Source organism: Rhyacophila brunnea, unplaced genomic scaffold (genome assembly GCF_057557595.1).
Source record: "Rhyacophila brunnea isolate RB1 unplaced genomic scaffold, BYU_Rbru_1.0 scaffold_1, whole genome shotgun sequence".
Classification (NCBI taxonomy): Eukaryota; Metazoa; Arthropoda; class Insecta; order Trichoptera; family Rhyacophilidae; genus Rhyacophila; species Rhyacophila brunnea.
This window is the reverse complement of record NW_028232751.1, coordinates 44,134,867-44,161,664: the sequence shown is the minus strand read 5'-3', so window position 1 is coordinate 44,161,664 and position 26,798 is coordinate 44,134,867. Positions and strand designations below refer to the sequence as shown.

Sequence of the window (26,798 nt, the reverse complement as noted above, 5' to 3'; positions counted from 1 at the left end):
GACGGTAAAATATAGAAAGAAGGTTTTATTAAAGCCGGGGAGGAGGCACTATTTCAAATTTTTTTTAAATAAAACTGAAATAATGTCTTCAATCAATGACATAATGTCATTATCAAGAAATACAGTCATGCGGAGAACACAAGTGATGAGCTTAAACTTGGAGGAAATTCTACAGGAAAACATTAATAAATGTAAATTCTTATTCTTGCAATTTGATGAATCTGTCGATTAGGCGGATATTGCACAACTATGTGTTTTTATTTAATTGATTTTTGATTATCAATTATCTGATTCAGAAGAATTATTAACAGTTTTACCACTGAAGGAATGAACCAGAGAAGATATATTTAATGCATTTTAGTCGTATATTAATCATACTCAATTTCCTATTCATAACCTAATATCGGTAACGATTTATATGGAGCTCCTGCTATAGTTGAGAATCATGTTGGGTTTATGACTTTATATAAAACTTATGAAGCAATACTGACAGTTATCATTGCATTATAATACACCAGCAGTTGTCGGTTGGGCATATTGGGTTTTTATTGTTCTCGCATGATATAATTACAAGCGATATTAGTCGATCGCCATACATAATTTGTCGTGGGTCCCAGGTTCGAATCCTGGGTCTGGCAAGTACACATATTGTTTTTCAATTTGTGTATGAGTCAGGGTATGGACCTAATAGGTTGAGCAAGTGGCTGACATCCATTTCCCGTAAAAACAAAATCTGTTAACACAAACCTCCACCCTGTGGAGGCCTATATGATCCTATTAGGATCGGACATGGTCGGAAAAAAAAAAAAAAACATAATTTTATCAACTAGTGGATCCTAGAAAAATAAAGTGTGGCTACCCCTGTTATATTGGATCCACACAATGACTTAAGTCAGGCAAATCTTTGTGGTCGCGTAGTGCTCACCATTGTGAAGAGGGCGAGATTCGGGTTGGCCAGCAAATGTTTGTCGTTATTGACAAAGTCTCGGTATTTCACCACGCATCAAAGGATGCCAACATTTGAAGAAGGCGGGCTTAAAGTAAGTTTTCTTTTTAGCGGTGAGCTGTGTTTTCATCGTCTGCACGGCCACAATGTTCGAGTTCAAAATGCCGGGATGATTGCCACGCAGGCGTTTCAAAAATTCGGACCGTTCAGCGATGCTATCGTGTTTAGCAGTCGACCATTGCGGGAATGCGAAATGTTTCAAATAAAAATTGAAAAAATCGGAGACCGTTGTGCCGGCTGCATGTCGTTTGGTAAGTCGATGAGTGATTAATATTTTATATTATACCTATTCTCTGAGTCTCTTTTACGTGTCTTGTTAGTCTCAGGTACATCAAAAAACTCAACATGTCTTTCAATAATGCAATGGTGGAGAAGTGGTAAGAGTGTCTGCATCTGATGATGTGGGTTACTAATTTGAATCCCGTTATGGGAAAATTCATGTGTGTGTGATCCAGAATAAGGGTTTAATGGGTTGAGGGACTGACCTTCCTCATAAAAAGTCTCTCCACTCTGCAGAAGTCCCATATCCTTCACTTATGAATGAAAATGGTAATTTTACCCTTTCAATTTTAATTTCTGATTCTTGAATGCCTATAAATAATATGCGGTATCTAAATCCGCATATGGTCAAAATCTAATAAAAACTACGTTCACATTCTATATGTAAAAGTAAATTATCATATACAATCCTACACCCAGGATAATATGGGCCTCCACAGAGTGGAAGTTGTAATAACTTACATTTTAGCATGTGCCTTTGTCTTGACCTCCCGGGCGGATTCGTTACGAAAAATTGCACAGGCGTAACGAAAGAAAAGTCACAAAAGTAGCGCGGCTGCGAGAGTCTCCAGTCTGCCGCGAGCGACGCTTCGGGAATGACGTGTAAACCCGCTCCCTGCAATTTATTTTATTTTCTTTCGAATTTGGACAACCAGCATTCGGAGAATCAGTAGGGAAAGCATGTTCCATGTTTAATAATTTTAGCCGTCAGGATTTAAGTATCTTTATCACTGATAAATATTTTTTAATAGGAATAATTGTTAGCCCACCCCATTGGGTCCTTGCTTTTGATCAGATAAACATTGAAAAAAATACGCTGTCATGTGTTTCGTTGACTAGTCATGGATTCGAACAAGCGACTTACTGTTTCATATTTATACAAGACCTTCCAAAAGCATTTGAAAAATTGTTTAAAACTCCTTAGTCGAGACCTCTCATGATTGACGATCGTGGCTTGGATGATTTGGCCATCTGACAGCTGTCTCGATAGATGACGCACAGCAGCATAATCGCATTGACTATTGTAACACATGTATCTGTCATGTGAGAACGGGGAAGGATGTTTATTTTAACTACCTCCCTTGGTATAGGAGTTACGGCATAGTCCAGGTAATTTCTGTTGTGATTTGAAAATGTTTTTTTTATTCAGGTGTGATCGCTGCTTGTCCCGCTGCCATAAGATTACGTCGAAGGGCGCATCAGCTGTCTGAAGATGTATATACTTTGACAGGACAGTCAATTACCCACGGATTCAATTTATCCGAACAATACCCATTGGATCTTAGTAATCTTTCAGTAGGAAGTCGAGTTGGTAAGATTGTTTTTCATTTAATTATTTTAATAATCCTGTATATTTTAATAATCCAAAATTATTTCAAATGATACATAATAAACATACCTACAGTGTAATGCAGAACCATATTTAGAAGTGTTAGTAGAAAAGATAACTTACGGTAAGGAAACCGGCAACATAGTTTGAGAGAGAAAAACATAATACATGATATTTATTATTTTTCTTGGAATATTTCAGTGGAAGTGAAATAGAACATGTGTCTCAGTTATTAGTAATTTTACAAATTTTTATTAGTATTATTTCACATCTGCATTACGCACACAGCACTGGCAAAGGTTGGAGGTAGGCTGTTAAGATCTGACATAAATAGTGCACATTAAACTTTGTCAGTCATACGTATCTGTTTTTATTGAAGTAAGATTACAATTTGCAGTTAGTGTTGGTTACTTTTTAAAATTCAATTAAACCCTGGGTAAACCAAGTCATAATAGATAATAGTCAAAAGATATTCGTCTATCTATAAAATATCTGAAATTATGCCGTTAAATCATACATAATTTTTAGATATTCTATAATTACGGTTTGGCTTAGGCAGGGTTTGATGAATTTTAAAAAACCCAACCAGCACCATATGTAATATGTAGAAACCGGATTATATGCATTTGCATATGCAATTGCATATTTAGCCCATTCTCACCGATTTTTGCATATTTTACCTAAAACCTAGTGATGATGCATTTTTTCGCTATATTTACAATATGCATACTTACAATAATAATACACACGGCTCTTAGAGTATACATAGCAGCCGCGTGTCTATTGTTTTAGTAGGATAATATTATGAGGCCAAGTAAAACACAGAATCACGCGAGACAAGAACGGACGATACCGTTCTGGGTCGCGTTCGCCTAATGCAGCACTCCTCCCACTAGACAATTAAATTACGCATGTTATTATTGACCCGCTAATGCATCAGTTTAGTTTTTTGTTTATTTGTGCAAAGCTTAATGTGTACTATGCCTCCCTTAAATTCCAGTACTGCCCAGTTACCTCAGTGGATGTGGAACGGTCCTTTTCCACTTGTAAAAATATTTTGAGTGATCGAAGACACAATCTTACTACCGAACATTTGGAACAGTACCTGATTGTTAACGTTTACAAGAGTAACAAAATGTTAAATAATTGTTAATTAATAATTATCATCGATACTTACTAATAAAATTGTATGCTGATAAATAAAAAAACTAATAATTACAAGATAAAAAGAACTTTTTATATACAATGTTTTTAAATTTTCTGTTGATTCATATAAACTTGACTTGACTAGCTTAAACGATCAAAAGAATTTGTTCTTGATTGGAATAATACTGAAATGTCATTTTGACATGTTATATTGATTTCCATAGTAACGCACGTATATATTAATAATTTAGTTGCTGGGACCCTAGCAACCAATAATGGTGTCGAAATAACTTTACATACAAAACAGAATTAACTGAAAATTAATTCAATTCTACTTAAAGATGGCTAAAAGTATTAAAAAAATGCATTGGCATCGTGTTCTGATATATTCTAAAAGTTTCAAATGTCTAGCTAGTCAGGAAGTTAGTTAAAAATCGATTGCAAGATTTTTACCGGACAAAGAATCACCGGACAAATAAGAATACGAGCTAAGAAAGACGTAATGTAAAAATTACAATTTTTTTATTATTTAATGTTGCATATTTTGACACTTTTCATACATATTTTAAGCATTTTTCATGCATATTTCAAGCTTTTTATGTTGCATATAATCCGGTCTCTAGTAATATGTATTCTTAATTCAACAAAAACAAATAAGTAAGACTAAAAAGTGTGCACTATTTTTGTTGGATCGTCCATGCAGTGTCTGCCAAACTTTTTTACTGCACGGCACACTGGTAAATGGGATTTGTTATGCGGCACAAATGAAATATACCTTATTGATATGAATAAAAGAAATCATAGTGTAGGTAACAAAATTTTTTAATATTTCAATATGTTATCAACATAATATATGTAGATAGGTGGTAATAATTTTATTAGTGGAAAGTATACAATTGATTTTTAGAAAGAATTCTGTCAAAACGCGACTCTAAATTATTTAAACAAACACATAACTCCTCATCTACCATCTGTAATCGCTATTGATTTTTTGATTTCATTTCCACGAGCGCTGAAAAACCAAATTCGCAAAGATACGATGATCCAAACGTTAACAGAGATTTAATTGCTGTTGTAGCCAATCGAGGATATTGACACCAAAGCAATATCCAAAATGCTGACAATTCTAGTTCAGAAAATGAGACTGTGCACAGGGTCGTTTTTTAGATCTTTTAAAATTTCCTCCTCTGTTAGTGTCAGGTGTGTACTGTCGAATCTTGCGAATGGATTGATGGATGACCCACTGGTATATTTTATAATCAAGCGATGGAAAATACTTGGAAAATGATGTAGAAAGGAGTTCTAATGTCCTTTGCACCTCTGACAAAATTTAAATGAATAGGCATTATTTAAAAATTAACAGTTTTGAGGCTTCTTCCTTCGCGGCACACCCTGAGACTTCTTGCGGCACATAGTTTGGCAGACACTGGTACATAGCATACTAAAACTATTATGGTTTAGTTTAGGCAGGGGTTAATTGATTTTTAAAAACTAACCAACAATATCTGCAAATTGTAGTCTTAGTTCAATAAAAACTGATTCGTGTAACTGTCAAAGCTTAGTGTGCACTATTTATGTCGGATCTCAACTGCCTACCTCCACCCTTTGCCACTGGCACATTGACAATAATGATGATTTTGAATAGTATGTATGTTATTCTAATGGTTACTACTCGATTTGAATATGATGACAATCATTAGGTATTGCAACATGTCACAGGTCAGGTTTTCATTACAAGAACAGACTGGATATGGGGTTTTGATGCAGGAAATTTACCATTTTCCATGCGGTTTGTGGTCCACCATACTGTTCATTCCATGTATACACCTTTTTGCGCTGGAGTGAGTAGACTAGTTGTTGTCTACGCGTGTCCTCACATTGTTTCACATCATGATTTATACATACTTCTATGACTCACTTTATATAGGCATTTAAGTAATAAATCACTTACCTGTCCAATACTTGCTTCTTAAAGTCATTGACCCAAAAAAAATATTAGACAGCAGGTATTATGTATATGCACCTATTTGTAGCTATGTTTGGATTTTTTTCAGGTGTAATGCGACATGCGGATAGAAGTGTCCATTTCTACTTGGACGGAATGGACCAGGGAAAAGCTTGGGATGTTCAACCCATCAATATATACGCCATTTTGGATTTGTTTGGATCTTACTCTGAGGTAAGTCTTGTTAGATTGTTATGTGTCAAAGCAGTTAAAAACCTTAATTTTATTAATGCTTCGGTTTCATCAAATCAAAAATTGGTTTCAGTTCTGGTTCTTTCAAAAACCAATATACTTACTAAAGAAGTTAAGTTAGTGAAAAAGCTCAAAAAATGGTGTACACTATTTTTTCAAGATATTTTTACCAGGTGGAATATGGATACCCACAATATTCAACTGCATTAGTAAACAATGTTACCTTGAATGTAATTGATATTTTTTTTTGAATAACCGGCCCCAGCATAAGTGAAAGGTACGAGGGTGGGTCAATAATTCCTTAGAAAAAAGCATTAAAACAGGTTTTATTTTTGTATTTTTTTTTTATTTCTCAACATAATTTCCTTGGAGCTCAATACACTTGGTTAGACGTTTCTCAATTTTTTTTAAACCGTCAGAAAAATAAGTTTTCGGAAGGTCCTCAAAATAAGCATTTGTCCGATCGATGACTTCTTCATTTGAAAAAAAACGTTGTCCACTTAGCCATTTTTTTAAGTTTGGGAAAAGGAAAAAGTCACTGGGGGCTAAATCTGGCGAATACGGTGGGTGGTCGACCAATTCGAACTTCAATTCTTCAATTTTAGCCATTGATCGTAAACATGTGTGAACACGGGCATTGTCCTGATGAAAGAGGATTTTTTTCCTGTTTAAATGAGGCCGTTTTTCTTCAATTTTGTTTTTTAGCTGGTCCAATAAAGATGCATAATAATCCCCTGTTATTGTTTTTCCTTTTTCCAAATAGTCAACGAAAATAATTTCACGTGCATCCCAAAATACAGTAGCCATAACCTTACCAGCTGATTTTACGGTTTTCGCCTTCTTTGGACATGGTTTGCCTTCGCAATCCACTGCTTTGACTGTTCTTTCGTCTCGGGAGTATAGTGGTGTATCCATGTTTCATCTACAGTCACAAAGCGACGAAAAAATTCATCCGGATTGCGTTGCATGAGCGACAACAGGGCTTTAGAGGCCACCACCCTACTGCGTTTATTGTCGACTGTGAGCAAACGCGGCACCCATCTTGCAGAAATATTTTTCATGCCCAATTTGTCATGTAAAATAGAAATGACGCTACCTTTTGAGATCCCTGTAACCTCAATTATCTCACTCAACTTTAATCTTCGGTCACTTAACACCATATCGTGGATTTTATTGATCATTTCTGGTGTAGTCACCTCTACAGGACGTCCTGAGCGTGGTTCATCCTTTGTTGATGTACGACCACGTTTAAATTCATTTAACCAGTTATAAATAGTTGCAAGTGAAGGAGCAGATATGCCGTGAACTAAATCCAACTCATTTTTTATTTCCTTTGCTGTTAACCCTTTTATATTAAAATGTTTAATAACAACTCTAAACTCAATTTTCTCCATTTTCCATTTTTCCATTTTCCACAAGCAATTTTTTTTTTAAATGTACGAGAAACACACAACAACCCGACCAATCTGATTGAAACTTCGCAGCATACTGAATCGGTAGTGCCGCTGCATGAAAACAAACCGCTTGCAGTACTAGTCGCGCCACCTGTCGGCTTTTCTAAGGACTTATTGACCCACCCTCGTATAATCAAAAATGATAAAAATATGTGAACATTATAAAACAAGGGAACCTCCGGAACCCCGACATTCATTGTTAATGGTTCCGGTTCCTGTTTGGTGTTTCTAAATTTTGGAATCAAGGGTTCCGTTCCAAAATAATTAAAGGGTTCTCTGGGTTGTTGGGTTCGGCATTATAGCATTATTTACTAACATCATTAATTGGTTGAATGCTGATTTTTTAATGTGAAACTTCTTTAGCGACGGTCTGTAAAGTACAGAGGAGTAAATCTTAATTTTAATTGCTGTTTTTCAAATTGCAGATAAGTATTTCTCCGCCAAAGGGAAGAGGCTTCAATGGAAACTCTGATAACTCACTTATGATGTTAACTGCTGGCTTATTATCATGTCATTCCATCCACAGGTAATATTTAATAGTATAGGTGCATTCATGGAAAAAGATTATTCTTATCTTTGGTTTTATCTTTACCTTTTTGAATTTTTTCAGTTTCTCTGAATATTGCGGACAAAATATCAAAATGGGTCATGATAACACAGTTGCCCGTGTACGCTCAATGATGTCTTGCTTAAATCTCGTATTCAGTGCCTCCTTGCTTCGCCCTGATGAAGTTTTTGAGGTAAGCTATAACCAAGATACATATCCAAAATTAATTTATTGCTGAATGTTGTATACCAATGTTCCCCATTAGTTTTTGGCAACCAATCGGCAGAGGTCAGAGGGCAGAGCTCACAAAAAACCGGGCTTATATTATAATGATGAAACAATTAATTATAAATAAATTGCGTGTTGCGAATGACAGCGCAATATTGATTTGTTGATATATCGTAGCTCAGTGAAACTTATGCACGCAAAAAACTTTCACTGTTCTCCTCGACTTGCACCTATTTCTAGCGGGAGGGGTGGAGTTGCCTACCAGCGCACTGTCAGCAATGCGACGCGGCAACGCCGCTTTAGGCTACAGAAAATTACAAGAGGTGGATATAGGAAATTTCACGCAATCATAGTCATATTTCTATGAATCAGCTTGTCAATGGTCACTGGCAATGTTCCCTCTAATTTTCCGAAGGTTATGTGCGCAAAAGACATTGGCTGTGCAACTTTAAAAGGAAATTAAAAATTTGGTGCGCCACATAACGGTATTTAGACCTACTAAATGAAATGGCTAATTTTTATTTATTTATTATGACAATAGTTAACAACACTTCCTAGTCAATTCTATTTAATGTAATACATATATAGAATAACAGAATAACCATTTCTCGTTCTCACAGTTTTCTCTGCGATCTTCGAACGCTTCTGTTCATTAATAGTTTTCTTTTTCTCCTTTTCAGCATAAACATGTTAACCAATCCTCCCCATAAATTTGGATTTTTGCTCCTAAGTTTTATAACACTTTCAGTATGAGACCTAGTAGACAGATGGCGTTTCAAGAAATCAAGTTACCACACACCATCCCAAAACTTGCCAGTTGAAAACTCTCCCGTGGTTTTTGCATCTCGGCAGTACAAACAAACTAGTCCGTTTTCTTCATAATTTAATATTCCACAGAGTTGAATGCATTTTACTTTGAGACTTCGGCGTTTCCGTTTCTACAATTTCTTTAAGCCAATCAGGCTTAAAAATTGCCGCTGTTCTCGGTTTCGAGTTCGACATGGGCTATAAAATAATTAATATTGTATAACTAATATCCAGTCACCAGGTAAAAAATCGCGCATCCACTTTGACAGCTGTCTCTACACTATATCTCACGAGAAAACGTCGTTTTTTTGCAGAATGCGCCACCGTCGTTCAGCGAAGCAGTGGAGCCATTTGACAACATAAAAATACTTTATCGCCGTTGATCGCCGCCGATTGTTTTTGCTCAAAAGATGATACTATTGAAAGTGTTTATTTTTTATGATCATCAAATTATGACATTGCATAAAGAAATAACATTCTTTCATAACTCGTTTTTTTCAAATCCGCCATTGAATTCATCAATTGAAACATCAGCATAATTTCGCTACGTAGTCGGTGTTGCCAGTATAACTCAGTGTTAGGAACTCATCCTTACACTGGTGTAACTTTTGTGCGCTCTGTTGTAATGTATATATGCGCGCTTGGCGAGTTGTGTGCGCGCGCACACGCGCATAACTTAGAGGGAACACTTATCACAGGCTCTTTAGAGTTCCTTAGGGGAAGACACTTTTGTTGGTGTCAGTATGTAAATTGGGAAAAATTACTGAGTGGCATGTGGTGCTATAACGGGACTTTTTGTTTAATTTTTTAACTAAGGGTGGTTATAAGGTTGAGACTACTATTTTACACATATTGATAATCCGTACTTTATTGAAAATTAAAAAATAATTGTGTGATTTTTTCTCTTTAGGTGGAAGTTGAGAAAATTGACAAAAGGCTGGCCGGTTCATTACGAATTGGCGTAACAGACGTTAACATATTGAATGCTCACATCAACCGAAATCTGCCGTCAACCATTCTTGAGTTGCCTTCGAATACAATGTATATTGAAGGTACATTTTTTATTTATTTTTTTCTATTATTTATTAGATATAGTTTTCATGTTGTTGATAGAATTATGAGTATGTTTTTCCAAATGTTGTATCTGTTGCGATAATATTAAAAATACACCGTTACATACAAAATAGGGACATTTACAAAATAGGTCAAAGACATGTGATGAAAATTTGCAAAATAATTCCTATTGCAATATACCTACGTAGGTTATATTTGCTTTAACTATGTAGGTACCATAATAATATGTATTTTTATAAGACAATAATAAATAATCTTTTTGCATATTTTGAATAATGACTTTTACTGCAATGTAAGTATAGTTAATTATTTAACCATTTTCATCTGTATTTATCTGTTTTTGAATGAGCTAACAACGAACTTGAGCGGACTACTAGGGACCTTCTATTTTTCCCATTGTTTGCCTTATTATTATATCAATGGTTGAATTCTAAAATTGCAGGTGTACATGAGTTGTATATACAGTAGAACCTCGTTAATAAGAACACAGATAATTCGAAATTTGCCGTAATTCGAAATTTTCATGAAAAAAAAGTCCCTTCAACATTATTTTCATATAAACCATACCTTTAATTCAAATTTCGTAATTCGAAATTATTTCAGAGTCCTGGCATATAAAAAATATTCAATAATCGTAATAAAGTACACTATTTTATGAGCCAGTCATTGAAGTGTGACAGACTTTTCTTAAAACATCATAAATTACTTATTTTAAGAAGGTAATAAAAATAATCCTGACATTTTATGACCCATTAACACACGGAACCGGAACGATATTGATGAAAATCAATTTTTTTTTTTAATTTTAATATTTTTCCCCCATACATTTCATAATTTGTAATTCGAATTTTTTTTTCGATTTTCGGTCCCGTGGAATTTGTGTTACCGAGGTTTTACTGTACCTACTGTTTAAACATTTCAACAAACACTGATTGCAGATACACTGACCAAAATGAAAGAAAGAATTGAATTTAAGTCTAGAAAATTTTCAAAAGATAGATCCATCTTATTTCAATAGAATATTGAAAACAGATAGAGATTATTAAAATGAATACTTTTATTTTCAGGTCGCTTTCGATTCATCGTTGGTAAAGCTGACATCATTCCAGTGTCCCCGTCTCTTGAGTGGCTGAAAGTGAAAGATCGGGTTGGCCTGAGACGTATCGGCTACTCCGATTGTATTGCATTACAAGTGAATGGCGAAGAGAATGGTGTTGTCTTCCGGAATGTGCCTGATGTAAGTACCTACTTCAAAGTTAAATTATATCAGTGATTAAAACAATTAGATTTCGTACTGATAATGCAAGAAGACTGGCGAGTGACAGGGATTCTTGGAGGCACCTCGTGGTGTCCATTTGCTCCAACTAAGGGGCAGATATGGCCGAAGAAGACGAAGACTGATGATGTCTTTAAACGCGGAAGTACAGATGCGGTTAAGAAATACATCTGACATTTACATTCTGTGCCTAAGAATATTATGTGGGGCATACTTTCAACACTCTTTGGATTGAGTCTCCGTCCTGTTAAAGCTTCAACCACTAAAGGTGTCGTTTTAGAATAATATCTCCGCCTCATAAGTACGTTTTCTTTTGTTACAGAAAGTTTTTATAGTTTTCGAATTGTGTGGCCGACAGACGGGAATTCGTGTAGTTTCTGTCGCAAGATCTAGCTGTGAAGATGGGGCCATGGACGTATCAGATGAAGGCAACAGTCTACATCTCATTGACTCCTTGGATCCTCTGCAAACAGATGTTTTAAATGGTTTGTGTGGCTTTTTAAATAATGTTTTTTTTTATATATATATCCAAAACAATTATATTGTTTTCTGTCTATTCATTGCAAACTTAACATAAATCCAGCAGACTTTGTGTTCTTAATAAAAACTGTAATTAACAGGCATTGGCTGTGAGCTGCACCATATTAATGGGCTGACGCCTCATTGAATGCATTCCGCCTAATACCAACAGGCTGACTAAATGTATGGCATCCGATTGCCATTATAATGTCAAACTTTAGCAAATTCAGCTAAAAGTCTACCCTTTGTGATGAACCAATAATAATTTTCAGATTGTCTAAATCCAATCAATCACACAAAAGATGTAGCAGGTGCTGTTAATCCTGAACAAACGCAACTGCTTGTCAGCAAACCTTGCGGTGCTATCACGAAAAGATCAACGGGAGCTTTTTTAAGTAATCATGGACATAACATCTACCTGGAAGGAGAAGGTGATATATTGTTTGCTATTTTTTTTTTGTTTTTTTTTTCATATGAACAAAATCAGCAAAAAATCCTTGTTATGTGAAACTGACTGAATGCAAAAAGCTTAGAGCTTAGGCTTCTTTCACTTCATGACTTATTGTAACAACTTTCATGTTCGGATGTAAATTGGTTTTACACATTATTTTAAATTAGCAGATAATTTTTGAATTCATACTTTTCTTATTTTAACAATACGATTGATTGATTTCTAAATGTTTCAGGCAAAACTGCACAGCGATCCATAGCTTATAATTACGGTATTGTGATTGCAAGTAAACCAATAACACGAGGACAACATTTTCAGGTGCGTCATATTTATTATATATGGTGCAGCATTATAATTATGTAGGGCAGGGTTGGCGAACCTTTTTACGTACGCGTGCCTGTCGACTGTATGACGTGCTAAGCAGTTTTTCATGGCAAAAAAAGGGTTTTTAAAAGTTTTCTAAAAAAATAATTTTTAAAAATTCTATTAAAAAAGTTTAAAAATACAATTAAGTTCTTGATATTCTATCTTTCATTTTATTTCTAGCCGAAAGCATATCTTTTATTCTTTAAATATTTTTCCTTGTTTTCTAATTTCTCAAAGAGATCGTGGAAGCATTTAAACCACTCTTCTTTCATCTCATTATTCATTATTCATTCATTCTTCATTTCATTATTAGATTTTCCATCACTGAACGGTTTTTCATTTTTAGAGATTATGTTTGAGGAAAATTAACAAGTAGTTATTATATTTGAATGACTGCCGATAATTAATTTCATAAGATTTGTTGATTGAATATTATTATTTTTAATTGCCCGATCCTAAGGACCTATGAAATTGTATATTCACATTAAACGTAATGATTATTCTTGAAAAGGATTTGCCTGCTATTTTTTATACAATGCGATTTGTCATTTATGCATGAATTTCATCTTTTCCGCTTGCGCGTAGTTGGGTAAACTTAATATGAAAAACCAAAGAAAATATGCATGTTTACGTCGTCATTATTTTTTAATATTGTATATAAGTAAGTATTTTTTTATTTAAATATTTATTTGTAAAACTTTTTATAAAAAAAAACACTTTTTCAATATATTTGAGTACTACAAAATAGTAATTTCTTTTCTCTCCAAAATGAAACATTCGCGTGCCATGGTTTCGCCATCCCTGTAGGGTTTAATTGAATTAAAAAACTAACCCACATCATATGCAATTATTTGTATTCTTAGTTTAATAACTCAAAAAAGTATGACTAATAAAGTTTAGTGTTCACTATTTATGTCAGATCTCCACTGCCATATTATACTGGATACTTTGAGACTAAAAACTTGTAAAAATAGTGAGAGACAGCTTTTATTCAGTTTGCCTCTGTACAACTGTCTACTACTTTACAAGTATATTCTATAATTTTCTTTAGTTTTTTAATATATCCTTTGTATTTATGTGTGAAGTATGATTAAATTATTGATACATAATATTGAGTGTTATACCCCGTTTACACGTGCACGGTTTTACTGCTAACAGTATGTATAATCATGCGAGTTGCAAGATTGCATTTGCATGACTCAAAAAAGTTCAGAAGCTCCTGAATTTTCACTCGACAATTGGACTGTCCGATATCTGCGCAATAGAATGATAGTGACAAACCTGCCAGTAACTACACCGCGCAGAAACTCATTTTGAGGTTAACCGATTTACACGACCTGTCAAATCAACACCTCATACGTTTAAGGCCGGAACTGCAAAATGGTACTTTTCAGTAGTGTGATTTTAATAAATTTTAATGACACCGCAACGTTAATTTTTAATGCTGAAATTGTAATTTTTTAGTTGTTTGATATAATATATCGATTGAATTTTTGTTTTTTTTCGATTATCATTGTATTATTTTATTATTTTTAATCCTTACAGCGCTGACGGCACAGCTGTTATGTCCTCATTAGGTGGCCATTATATATAATTAGTATGTTATTTAAATGTGGTAATTAAATAGTTATTAAATGCTCCGCGGTGAAGCGGTTAAAATTATTTAATAAAAGGCAATCAAGTCAAAATAGCCAAAAACGCAGTTTAGGCCTTACATAGCGACTCGTTTATTCTTGAAGAATGAGATTGGCGAGACAGTCATCACTTTTCCATGTAAACAGTTTTTATCGCAATAGCTTAAAATACACACAAGTAAATCCAGGCACGTGTACAGGCGCTATTATGTTTTGAAAAATAATATTTTGAATTGCATAAGAACTTTTATTTGCTAACTTCTGACCAAATCAATTATATAGAAAACAAGAACAGCATTTGTACAAATATTTATTTCAAATTTAAAAATTTATTACAATGACATCTTACCTCTGAACCATAGAAATAATAAATGTGGATTAATACATCTAATCACTAGTGTAATCGTCAAATGGCATTAATTTTAGCAATAAAATTTATTCACAGTATTGCTACTATTGTTTTATGTGTTTTTGTGTATAGCTAATGAAAAATGCATTTTTAGGTGAAAGTGACAAACTGTAATTCGTACTGGAACTCCTTCATGATGATAGGAGTAAGTAAGGTTTCACAAGGAGTCAATCTGTCATTACCGTTGCCTTCAAGTGCGGCCGAGTTGAGGCAAGGGTGTTGGGTGGTGTCCCATGATCATTTATATCTCGATGGCAACGTGAAATGGAGTGATTATGGGAAGCCGTTGGAGTCCTTGCAGATAGGCTCCACCATAACGCTCAGCTTCACCGAATGTGGGGAACTTCAACTTATCATCGACGGCAACAACCTGGGAAGTTTTACAAAAATTTTCACAAAAATAAATAAACTATATCCATTGGTGGATCTTTATGGAAGATGCGAGCAGGTAAATTGATGTTTCATCCTAAGATTATGTTCACTAGACAGATGTAGCATTTATTTTATTCTGTACAATAATATTATGAAATAGTTGGCCAGAGAATTTTAACCAATTCTGAGAATTCTCACAGCTCGAACTTTGAGACAAATAGTTTTGTCTACCATTGAATTTTTTCATAATGGACAATAAATAGCATACGATTTGGCCAGTCAGTGCAAATGTCATAATAAAATTTGCCTCATGTTTAATCGATATGCTCCAGACTTGATTTTTATCATTAAGCTTTCTCTTAGTGAGATATTTTCATATTCAATGAGTACAAGATATCGCTCCAGAAGTTAGCAAAGGCACCACTTTACTTAGCTTGTAAAATCTCTTTGAAATTCCATTTTTTCATAAAAATAGGCTGAACGTCAGAGAACCCCCGTTTCACGATATTGTCTCGAGTGTACCCTACTACTGCTCGCCTAGCCTTACCCATTCTTCAAGCCCTAAGAGGCTGGATTCGCTTTCCATAAGGACACATTTTGTACCCATGTCGCGAATCCCTCTTTTATGCAGTCTTCTCTGTACTGGCTGCAGTTTGGCTTCAGAAAGCACATGAACTTCAATGACAGGTGTAGGTTTTAGTGTGCTCAGACTTGTACCATACCGAACATTTGTATTTGGCCACCGCGTGTCCCTAATATGTGTGTATGGTTGAAATTTTCACTAGTTCATAATATGATTGTGACTGCTATGTAATTAAAATCACCGAAATATTCTTAAATAAAAATTACAAAATCTGTGAGTAATGTCCAAAATTATTTAGTAAAAATTTTCCATTTAAATAAATAGGTAGGTACAATAAAATTTTATAAGTGGTCATCTTTGTTTACCCATATTTAAAAATAGTTACTGTTTTTGCTCCTAATATGGATTTCCACACAGGGGAGGTTATATTAAAAGACGTTTTAAAATGAGGAATGGTTATTAGCCATTCAACACCCTCAAACCCTTATTTACATTTTTTAACAGTACAGTTTTAATTGTCACCAGAATAAAATAGTTTTTTTATACATAGCAGATATTGTAGAATTAACAATAGTATATTATAAATAATTGTATCGTTTGTAAGTAATTGATTCAAAACTGTTTTCAAACAATCATTGTTTCTAGGTATCCATATTTTACTCGGATGACGTTTGTGATCTTGCATCAGAGATGTCTGCTGCAGAGGAAATTGAGACAAATGCTGCGAAAAAGGTATCTGATACGTGTCAAACTGAAAGAGCGAGTGGTACTGATGGTCAAGAGACCTCTCATAATGATGCCATCCATCAATTGGAAAAAGCTGATCTGGAATACCATGAAAAAGAAACTTTCTTCTCGAACAATATGGCTACAGGTTGTACACTACCATTGCAAGCATCTGCGTATTCAACGTCAACGTCTCAGAAAATCTCCAGTATAATGATTGATAACAGTAGACTTCCGAGAAGTGTGTCGGAAAACGAATGTCGAAATATAATTATACAAAATCTTTCATTAACTGTTTCGCCGTATATATCGAATGAGGTGAAAAATATGGAAATTAAACAAAGAACTGTGATTGAAAATAGTATAGAGCAAAAAAAGACACGATCTAACAATTATTGGAGAAAATCATGTGAATCCACAGAAACACCCAACAGCTGCTTAAATTTACACAAGTCTTCCATAGACATTACATCTTCGTTTGATTTAAACGATGGAGAAATTTTCAATAGAACCTATGTCCGTAGATGCCAGTCTTATGATCAATTGACATTGCCTAAAGAAATTTTCAGGCAGGCGAAAAGTCTCGATTCTTTGAATGCATCACAACCGATCGAAATGGATCTTAATGAATATGCGAATCCAATTGTTTCACCTGAACCGAGTAAAGATATTGAATCTGGTGACGTGCCCACAGATGATAATCCCGCCGCACCAATGGTATGCTCTACATTTTTTGGCAGGCTCATTCGTACTTCAGAGCGGAGGACACTTGCTCAATTACAAAATGAAGAATGTGAAAGAAATGAATCTGAGCAGGTAGTCAATGTAAATTTGGCTGAGGATGAAACCACTTCCGATGGTCATCCAATTGACAACTTTAATATTGAAGAGATATTGACCTCAGCAGATTTCGATTATTTTGTTCGCACCTTGGAGCAGAGAGCCTTATCTGGGACATTAGACAATACAATTTTCACTGAGAACGACATTGTCCCTGAAGACATTCCGGACAATATGTATGATCAATTGATTGAACCGTATGAAGACTTCAGCGATATATCAGCACTTCATCCTCACTTTCATGAACATAGTCATGAGTTTCATGGTGACCCCCAGCCCAACAGTGCCTTCGTTGAATTTACAACTCGAAGAATGGTGCGACTATCTGATACTTGCGATTATTTTGACTCAGTCATTCAATTCAAAAACTCTTTGAAAATCCATAATCGTTTTTTTAAACAAACTTCTCCAACATGCTATTGTGGATTTTGCATTCGAAGACCACTGAATTTAGTGCCATTTGGTAAGTGTCAATGAAATTTCATAAGACTTTTAAAAAGTATCGCCCGCAGTGGCTGTGCGATAATGTGTTCACTTGTGAAGTCTTGGGTTCGAATACTGGTTTGGCCAATTTACATGTTCTTTCTTAACCGGATGGCTGCCAATGACGTCTTAAGACGCGAACTGTTCCGTGAACGGAACGCCGCTCATACAAAAATTACGTCTTTGGACGTCCCGCTTTAAACGGGATTTTACGTAAACGTTTAACGTAAATCAATTATTTTAAACATACAAATATGTTGAACACACAATGACATATATTGTGAATATCATCACATACTCAGAATTGAAACAGAATTCGTTTTTACCACTTCAAATGTAAATGGATTTAATTTTTTTATTTTTGCAATAAAATTCCCGCCGTGTAAGGTATCGCCATACATACACCTACCGGCAGTAAAAAGGTTAACATGTGTGGGGATCTAAAGCATGGACCTGATATGTTGAGAAACTGCCATTAATACCCATTTCTCGTAAAAAAATCTGATAAGATACCTCTTCATGAAGTGGCTAAGATCTATACCCGATTGTAGAGCCAATGAAAAAACATAAATCAAAATAACATTTCACTTTATTAATTGTTATTAAGCAGATGAAATGGTCATTAAACTCTTTTGGAACTTGAGAAAACGTATTCTTGACATTACTATTACTAAGTTATCGATATAAGCAGTGATAAAGGTATGATCAAAGATATTGATGGAACCCTTCTTTTGACAGATAGACCATTCAATAGTTTCTCTATCAAATTCTTTTTTTTTTGACCATGTCCGATTCTAAGAAGATCATAATATGTAGGGATTCCAATACTGGTATTTCAAAACCGGTATCCTAGTATTTTTCGATACCAAAATACCGGTTATGAAAATCATACGATACTGATATATTCGGTATTGAAAGTGAAAACAAAATGGATTAATTGACATAAAAGTTTTAAAAGTACTATATTTTTGTCGCGTTACGCGATGTCTCATTTACTTCCGTTGCCCGTCAACACCCTTGAAGATCAACAATGGCACGTGCTATGAAATTAATATTTTAAACAGATTTATACATACATATTTATTGGTAGATATATCTGTTTAAGTAAGTCTATTTAAATCGGTATCAATAACATTATTTAATAGCAAATACCGAAACACCTGTATTAGTATTTCCACTCGGTATTGCAATCTCTAATCACATGGGCCAACACAGAGTGCAGGTTTGTATTAACAGAATTTTGTTTTTACGAGAAATGGATGTTGGCCACTTGCTCAACCTTATAGGTCCATACTTTGACTACAAACACACATTGAAAAACAATGTGTATTTGCCAAACCCAGGATTCCTACCTGGGATGCACGGCATTATAAACCGACGCGATAGCCGCTTGGCTATCGGATATCAGTTTAAACTACTTACCATTTTTCTATGCAACATTCATAAAAAAAATTTCATTCTTCACAGTTTCTATAAAAAATAGTGGACATCGGGTCGTTTTCATGTTATTTCATGTTATTCATTTGTTTCTTATATTTATATATAAGCAAAAAGGGACTATAAAATTATATGTTTAGGACCTATTTCTGTAGAAGAAAGTTTTCTTCAAGATATTTGGGTATGATAGATATTTTAATTTATTTGTTCTGCGAACTTGTTCATAATTCTCATAATATGTGAGTAAAGCAGGATAAATGCCAGTATATATTTAAATATTTAAAACTCGGGTAATTTTGTAGTAATATTTTGTAGCAATCATCATCATCGGGGGCGCGACAACCCGGTGTGGGTCTTGGCCTCCTCCAACAGCTCCCTCCACCTGTCCCTATCCAGTGTGGCCGCTTTCCAATTCGGTACTCCCAGAATACGGCAGTCACTGGCAGCTCCATCCAACCAGCGAATCTTTGACCTGCCTCTTCTACGCTCTATTGGATTGCTGGACATCACTCTCTTTGCCGGTTCATTGTCATTCATACGGTGCACATGACCTAGCCATCGCAGTCTCCCAATCTTAATTGATTGAACTGCGCTGCAATCTTCGTACAGCCCGTAGAGTTCAGCATTATATCTTCTCCTCCAATTGGTGCCGTCCCTTATCGGCCCATATATACGGCAGAGAACTTTTCTTTCAAAAATATTCAGGGCTCGTTCATTCGCAGAGTTAATGTCCAGGTTTCCGATTCGTAGGTGAGCACTGGCTAGTGTCTTGTAAAGAGTGTTTTTAGTTCGGCGAGATAGTATGCGGGACTTAAAATGTCTTAACAGTCCAAAGTAGCATTTATTCGCAGACATGATTCTCTTGTTGATTTCTTCTGTAATATCATTATGTCGAGTTACAAGAGAACCAAGGTATTTGAAACTGTCAATCGTATCAAACTTGCATGCACCAATATCTATCTTTGGTGCGCCTTCTCGTGGTGTGACATAGACAGGCATGTATTTGGTTTTTGCCTCGTTTATTTGTAAGCCCATTTTTTTGGCAGAGGCTTCTAGTGCTGTGAATGCCTTTTTCAGCAAGAATTTTGATATGGCAATGATGTCGATATCAGCGGCATACGCCAGCAGCTGCACAGGCTTAGTAAATATTGTCACGGGCATCAATCTTTGCATCCCTTATCGCCTTTTCTAGCGCAATATTGAAAAGAAGGCATGCCAGAGCGTCACCTTGCTTGAGGCCATTCATTGATATAAATGGCTCGGATATTTCCGCTTGAAACTTCACCCGGCATTGTACTGGTGTCATTGTCATCTCTACAAGTTTAATTATTTTCGTCGGAATTTCAAATTCTCGCATTGCTTCGTATAACTGGTTTCGATTAATGCTATCATAAGCTGCCTTAAAATCGATGAACAGGTGATAAGTGTTAATATTGAATTCAGTGGTTTTTTCTAGAATCTGCCTTAGAGTAAATATTTGAGTAACACATGATCTCCCTCGTCGAAAGCCTCCTTGGTAGTGCCCGAATATTCCTTCTACAATGGGTTCCAGCCGCTGGAATATCAGAATCGACAACAGTTTATATGCAGAGTTAAGGAGCGTCACCCCTCTGTAGTTACTACATTGTAGTTGGTCTCCTTTCTTGCGCAGGGGACAAATCAGCCCATCCTTCCACTCCTATGGCATCTTTTCTTAAGTCCATGCTTGGTGGATTAGGCCAGTGCTCCGCAACCTTTTCTCACCCACGGCACATCAAAGGTCTTCTCAGAATTCCACGGCACACCACACATAAAACAATTTACACACCTAAACATGGACCCCACATCCTGAAGGGGACCCCAAGTTAGTATCTTTGGCGGGCCCCCCTACCTATCGCTAAGGTTAAAGATAGTGTGATATAATAAAATAGCGTTTTTCAAATGGTGTTCAAACTAAAATTAATGGTATTGATTGTATGTTTAGCAATTTTTTGTATTAATTAATACATTCACTTGAATTATGGATAGTTGATGGGTTAAGAATAATTTTATTATTTGTCGGGTATTGACATAGGTAATAATAATAAATTGTATCCTACAATCGCATGTTTTAAAATATTAATACCAGCGTAGTAAAATAGCGCCGCAGGTGACTTTTTTTTAACTATTAATGCAAACTTGTAATTTGTATTTATCTCACTTATCTGGCTGACCTGCCACGCCGCCCCCCCCCCCCATGAGCCTAGGTCCACAGGCTAGAGCCCTGTCAGCTCCGCCCTTGTGGGGGCCATGCACCAAAATTACATTAATTTAGGTTTTTTGATTTGACAAATAATTAAATAGGTATACAAACATCACACGCGACGAATAACTAAAAATGTACATATTTCCATGTATTTGTATTATCAATATAATAACTAATTATTAATGTGATAACTGTGCTTGTTTCAATGAACAAAGTTTTATACATTTTGACGTAATATTTGAAAGAGCAACCCGAAGTTCTCGGTCAAGACCCTTCAAGCAAGACTGCTGATTATTTTTAATTATAACTTGAGTGAAAAACTTTGCTCACCTAGATATGTCGTATATGTCCCACGCCCAACCCCCTTTTCGGAGGGCCATTTTTTCCTTCTCTGTTAGCCCTGACCACACCTTTCACCAGTGTTGACTACCTGATCTTAGGTGTAGTTGCTCAGGTTTCCAGGGTTCACCACGTGGAGGTAGACATAGGAATTGAATAGGAGAGGCTATGCGACAGGATACAGTGTCGTGCGGTACGCATGCACTACCCCGTTAGACCCCCATTTTGTAGCAATACTAATATATTTTAATGTTATTTTAGGTTGGGTGAGATTTGAATTGAGGGAAAGAAGGCATTGCATTGGACCCATTATGGAACAGGGATTTTGCTTGACCAGCATCAGTTCAGTCAAAGAAATTATAGAAGACTCGAAATTCGTCCCTGTTTGCATATATAAAGAACTTGATGACTTTCACACCATGAGGAATTTGCAATTGAAGTTAGTATATTTAATTACGGGTCTAGAACGATTTGGCACCACCGACTGGACGTCGCCAACTTGATTCCAGGTCTACTAGACGATAGATGACATAAGTCTTTGCCTTGCTTTATTACATCAAATTTATTGGTTCAAGATATAACATAGGTGTATTTCTTGTTGGATTTTATTCATCTATGCGGCACCCAAATATCCACTGTCGTTTTGTTGGTGTCATCCAATCGACTAGCACCAATTCGTCCCATTCCCTAAATAATAGCACATTAAACCTGAAATATAAACTAAAACGAGATATCGACTGTAATGAGACAGCATTCCAAATCAATATTGAAACAAGACATAACCTTACATGCTAATTTGAATCGAGCCGAACTAAAAGTATTTTAGTATATTACGTGACACAATTTTGGCTATTTTTTTAAATTGTCTATAGTTATGTCATTTTTGATACCCAATTTTTTTTTTTTTTTAATATTTATCCTTAAATCCTTGACTGACGATATTGTTTATTTTGTGACTTTTTCTCTGACCCCCACTCCCCCCTCCGTCACAAATCATCACATTATATCAGACCTCCCCCCTAGAGCGTGACGTCATATATGGACCCCCCTTATATATTAATGTCAGTCAGAAAGTTAGTTGATTTATTCAAGGGGACATATATATTATAGTATCTTATATTACTCGTACTTGATGCCGAAAGAGAGTTTTGAAAATCAGAATGATATCGTATAAGTAACTACTTTTGATTTGAAATAAGAATTTGGACTGCCACCTGATATGACTGCTCATGCGTAAGGCTGACTTGATAATATTTCGATTGGTGTTTTGAATGCTTTTGCTTTCTGTTTTCGGTCAATTGTAACATTCTGCGTTGGCTGTCCTGTGCCTCTACTGACATAGTAGTTAATCTCTATAACAGATAGGTTATATTATTATGTATACAGTAATACCCCGACCTAGCTACCCCGACTTGAATGAACTCAGAGTTACGCTGTTGAAGTATCCGACACTTTAGACCAAGTTTCACCAGAAAAGCACATGACAATAATTGCAAGCTTGACAGAAGGTCTCAGCTCAATTGAAAAGTCTCACAAATTTTAGAAAACATAGACTCCAACGAAGAACACGTTATAGATACAAAGTAAGGAACAAAAAAAATCGGTGTGTGTACTTATGTACGCGCGTTAGAAGTTATACTTCTTTGGCGTAACAAAACAAAATAAGCCGTTACCTGAGTCTATTAATATTATAGTGGATTGGGTTGATGAAAACGTACGCGATTCATCTGTGTCTCATATAGCACATGATAATTGTAATTTAATTATTGTATTGGACCAAAACTCTTCTTTGCCATACAGCGGTTATAATCGATCAGAAGTGCTCATGATGAATTAATAAAAAATCAAATTTTAATATGTTTTTCGAATTATTTACCAACTCTACATTACAATGAAACAAAATTTATATGCAAAGTCGTACCCCGAATAAATGCGAATTTGACTCAAGCGATTTTCGTCAGACTCACCTATTGCGTAACTTCGGAGTATTACTGTATCACTTTAATATCCATCATCATGTATTAAATACTGATAATAATTTTGCAGAGTCCATCAGGATTATAATGACGTTGTGTCTGCACAGGCAGCTCTCCACGTGCAAATCTTCCCAACTCAATTTGTTGAGTAAGTATTCTGTCATTTCCTTATAGAGATTGCTAATGGTAAAAAAACAATGATTTCTGTGATATATGATTAAGTGATAAATTCAAATCAACAAGTGTCACCCATTGTGGTAAAGTAATTTGTGGAGAGCACCAGCGATCGGTTGGTTTAGGTATGAATTTCCGCTGACTGGGTAAATTTCATATTTATCATCGTTGAATTGTTAATACCTCCCTCCAATCTGACAAAAATTTTAATTCTACAGAAGAATCAAAATGATTTATCTAAATAACAGGTCGTTTGTAACAGGCTTGTTATCATCAATTATTTGTAATAACTCACATATTTAAGTTTTAGATCAAAGATTCATTACAGTAATGCAATGTTAATATTACTGCAGTCGTGCAGATTTTTTAGAAAATATAAACATAATAATAATGTGAAAATACAACACTTTATTGAATATTATTTAATAAATTGTACCTACTTACAAAGAAAAATGGGATTCGGAGTTAGAAAAAAATATTACAAGCAAAAGTCTAATCAATGATATTATTTACAGTTTTTCTTAAAAAAAAAAAATGGATTTAGGATAGATTTGGATAAATTATGTCAGTATTTGTCCCATTTTAAAGTTAGTTGATTAGACGGAATAGTTACAAGATATACGAGATATCACATCTCTGGCAGTGGTTCGGTTAAAAGAGACTTATTAATAATTTAATTTTTATAAAATTATTTCATTTACAGTTCAGATGATGGCTCAGAAGTGGATTCTGATTTTGAAACTCTCATGGCAGACTGGATTTTGGGCGGACCGACCAATTATAACATAACCGCATTGTATTTAAACCTGGCCTGTTAAACCCTCTTGGTGAGGGTGAAATGTATACATTGCAGTATTGAAATGTTTTCTGCAAATTTAAAAAATATTCTGTTTGGATAATAATTAAGTAATAATGCACAAAAATGCTTCCCAGATAAGGAGATGGTTTGGGTGGCCAATATCTATTTATAGAACGGTTGCATCCAATTTTGATTATACATTCTTAGGTTATAATTTCTTCCAATTGGTAGCATATTTTACAAGCTACATCACAATATTGAGACTACATCACAATATTCAATTCAGTATAATATAGCGTGTTTTTTTCCCCCATAATAACCTGATTAGGTCATTTAAAACGTCAGTTCTATTGTCCGTTCAGTCGAGGTTTCCATTTTGTTCTGTTCAGTTTTGAAACGGCGGTGTATTTACACGATCAGTTGTCCGTTCAGTTGCCAGGTAAGTGCGGAATCGGCGGTCTATATTTATATATCCACTAAATATGAATATTATTTTTATTTATAATCACTTTCTAAACATATTGGTTGGTGTACCTGGCAGTACCTTTATTTAAAGAAATTATAATATTTTAATCCAAATTAGAAAAGAAGTATTAAAAATATGGCAACACACTAATTTTCATGTCAATTTAACTGGCAACTCTAAAAACGGATATGATAACTGATAGAAAATTCATCCTGTCTCGTCTCCGTTTTGGTTTCAATCAGCCGTTTCAGATTTCCATTTACACAGTTTTACGGACAGCTTGACGGAAACGGAGACTGATTGGATAGAAAAACTGATCGTTTAAAAGCACCTGTAATTAAAAAAAAAAAAAAAACAATTGAGCCCATGGGAAGTGAAGTGAGTCAATTAACAAGATGGTCAAATGTTTTTTATTTAAAATTGAAATTTTATTAAGTTTTGTACTTCCATTTTTCATCTAATTGTATTTTTTATGTATAATATGGAAGTTCGTTACATATAATATGAACAGAAAAACTATTTATGGACGATATTAATTGTAAAACTGTAATAAAAATAGTGAGTTAATTTATTTCACTTCAACTTATTACTGGCACTTAGCTTACTTTTATTTTAGTCATATTCGCTTTAACTCAGTAAATAAAGGATGCTGGGATTGGTGGCATATATATGTGGGTATGTGAAAAACTGTGAAGATGGTCACATTTTACGTCACAGCCATGGTATTTTGGTCCATCTGTAATATAAATTTTTGACATTTGTGATTTTGTATGGAAAATTTTATACAAACTAGGTCATTCATATAAAGGCTGGAATGTCAAAGATTTATTTTTAATTTTTAAGTTAATGAATAATTAATTAGTCAAAACGATAAAGAAGAGCTCCTTCGAGATCAGTGATCAACTAGATTTGCGAAAACTTACCAAGTTTATTATAATTGTAAAAAATATATATTCATGGATTTCACGTGACCTATTATATTAATATAACAAGAAATATTTTGAAAGTTTAGCTTAGTTAGATATATAAGTGATAACCAAAAATTATTGGAATGAGTGTTCTTCACGGTCAGACCAATTTACGGGTAGGTACCACAGGTTTTCGGCTGACATGTACACTGCGTGCTGCTGAATGTTGAGAGGGACGGAGTCAAGCCACGAGGATATCTGGTCATAGGGCACTGATGAAAGACAGAGAAACATTGTACTCCTTTTTGGAGTTACTTGGCTCAGAAACAATGTAATGATATTTTCGATATTGGGTGCTCTTTTAGTAAACACGCCTACATGTTGGCAAACAATCTATTTTATGCTGACCACACATCGGATATATTTGTTTCTTTAATCTGTAGATATGTAGACGCATGGAGATATTTCATTTGATTTTCTCTTAACATATGTCATATCCTATAAGAACCAGATACCATCTGCGCTGGCCAAGTTATATTATATTTGACTGATATTTTTTCAATATTATAATGAAATCGAAGTTTAGAATCTGTGCCTCTATTAAGATCTCAAAATTTAGTATTATGCAATAGGTTTAAGAAATTTGATCTCAAATAAATACTCTTTATTATAACTATATTTTCAAACTAATGTATATAGTTCTTGAAAAATAAAAAATATTTCCATACATGAATAAATGAATGTTATC

At 34.8% G+C, this 26,798-nt stretch overlaps 1 protein-coding gene across 1 annotated transcript in view; it reads left to right on the top strand.

Moving 5' to 3' along the window:
* Neurl4 (neuralized E3 ubiquitin protein ligase 4) overlaps positions 1–26,798 on the top strand; it is a 61,331-nt gene extending 34,533 nt beyond the window's left edge. The window contains exons 16-30 of the mRNA XM_085944745.1: positions 1,058–1,257; positions 2,436–2,597; positions 5,816–5,940; positions 7,838–7,938; positions 8,023–8,152; positions 9,905–10,046; positions 11,136–11,305; positions 11,667–11,829; positions 12,136–12,294; positions 12,550–12,632; positions 14,818–15,171; positions 16,324–17,707; positions 21,989–22,166; positions 23,774–23,851; positions 24,581–26,798. Of these exons, the coding sequence (XP_085800871.1) occupies positions 1,058–1,257; positions 2,436–2,597; positions 5,816–5,940; positions 7,838–7,938; positions 8,023–8,152; positions 9,905–10,046; positions 11,136–11,305; positions 11,667–11,829; positions 12,136–12,294; positions 12,550–12,632; positions 14,818–15,171; positions 16,324–17,707; positions 21,989–22,166; positions 23,774–23,851; positions 24,581–24,695 (3,544 nt within the window). The 3' untranslated portion in view covers positions 24,696–26,798. The remainder of the gene's footprint in view (positions 1–1,057; positions 1,258–2,435; positions 2,598–5,815; positions 5,941–7,837; positions 7,939–8,022; positions 8,153–9,904; positions 10,047–11,135; positions 11,306–11,666; positions 11,830–12,135; positions 12,295–12,549; positions 12,633–14,817; positions 15,172–16,323; positions 17,708–21,988; positions 22,167–23,773; positions 23,852–24,580) is intronic.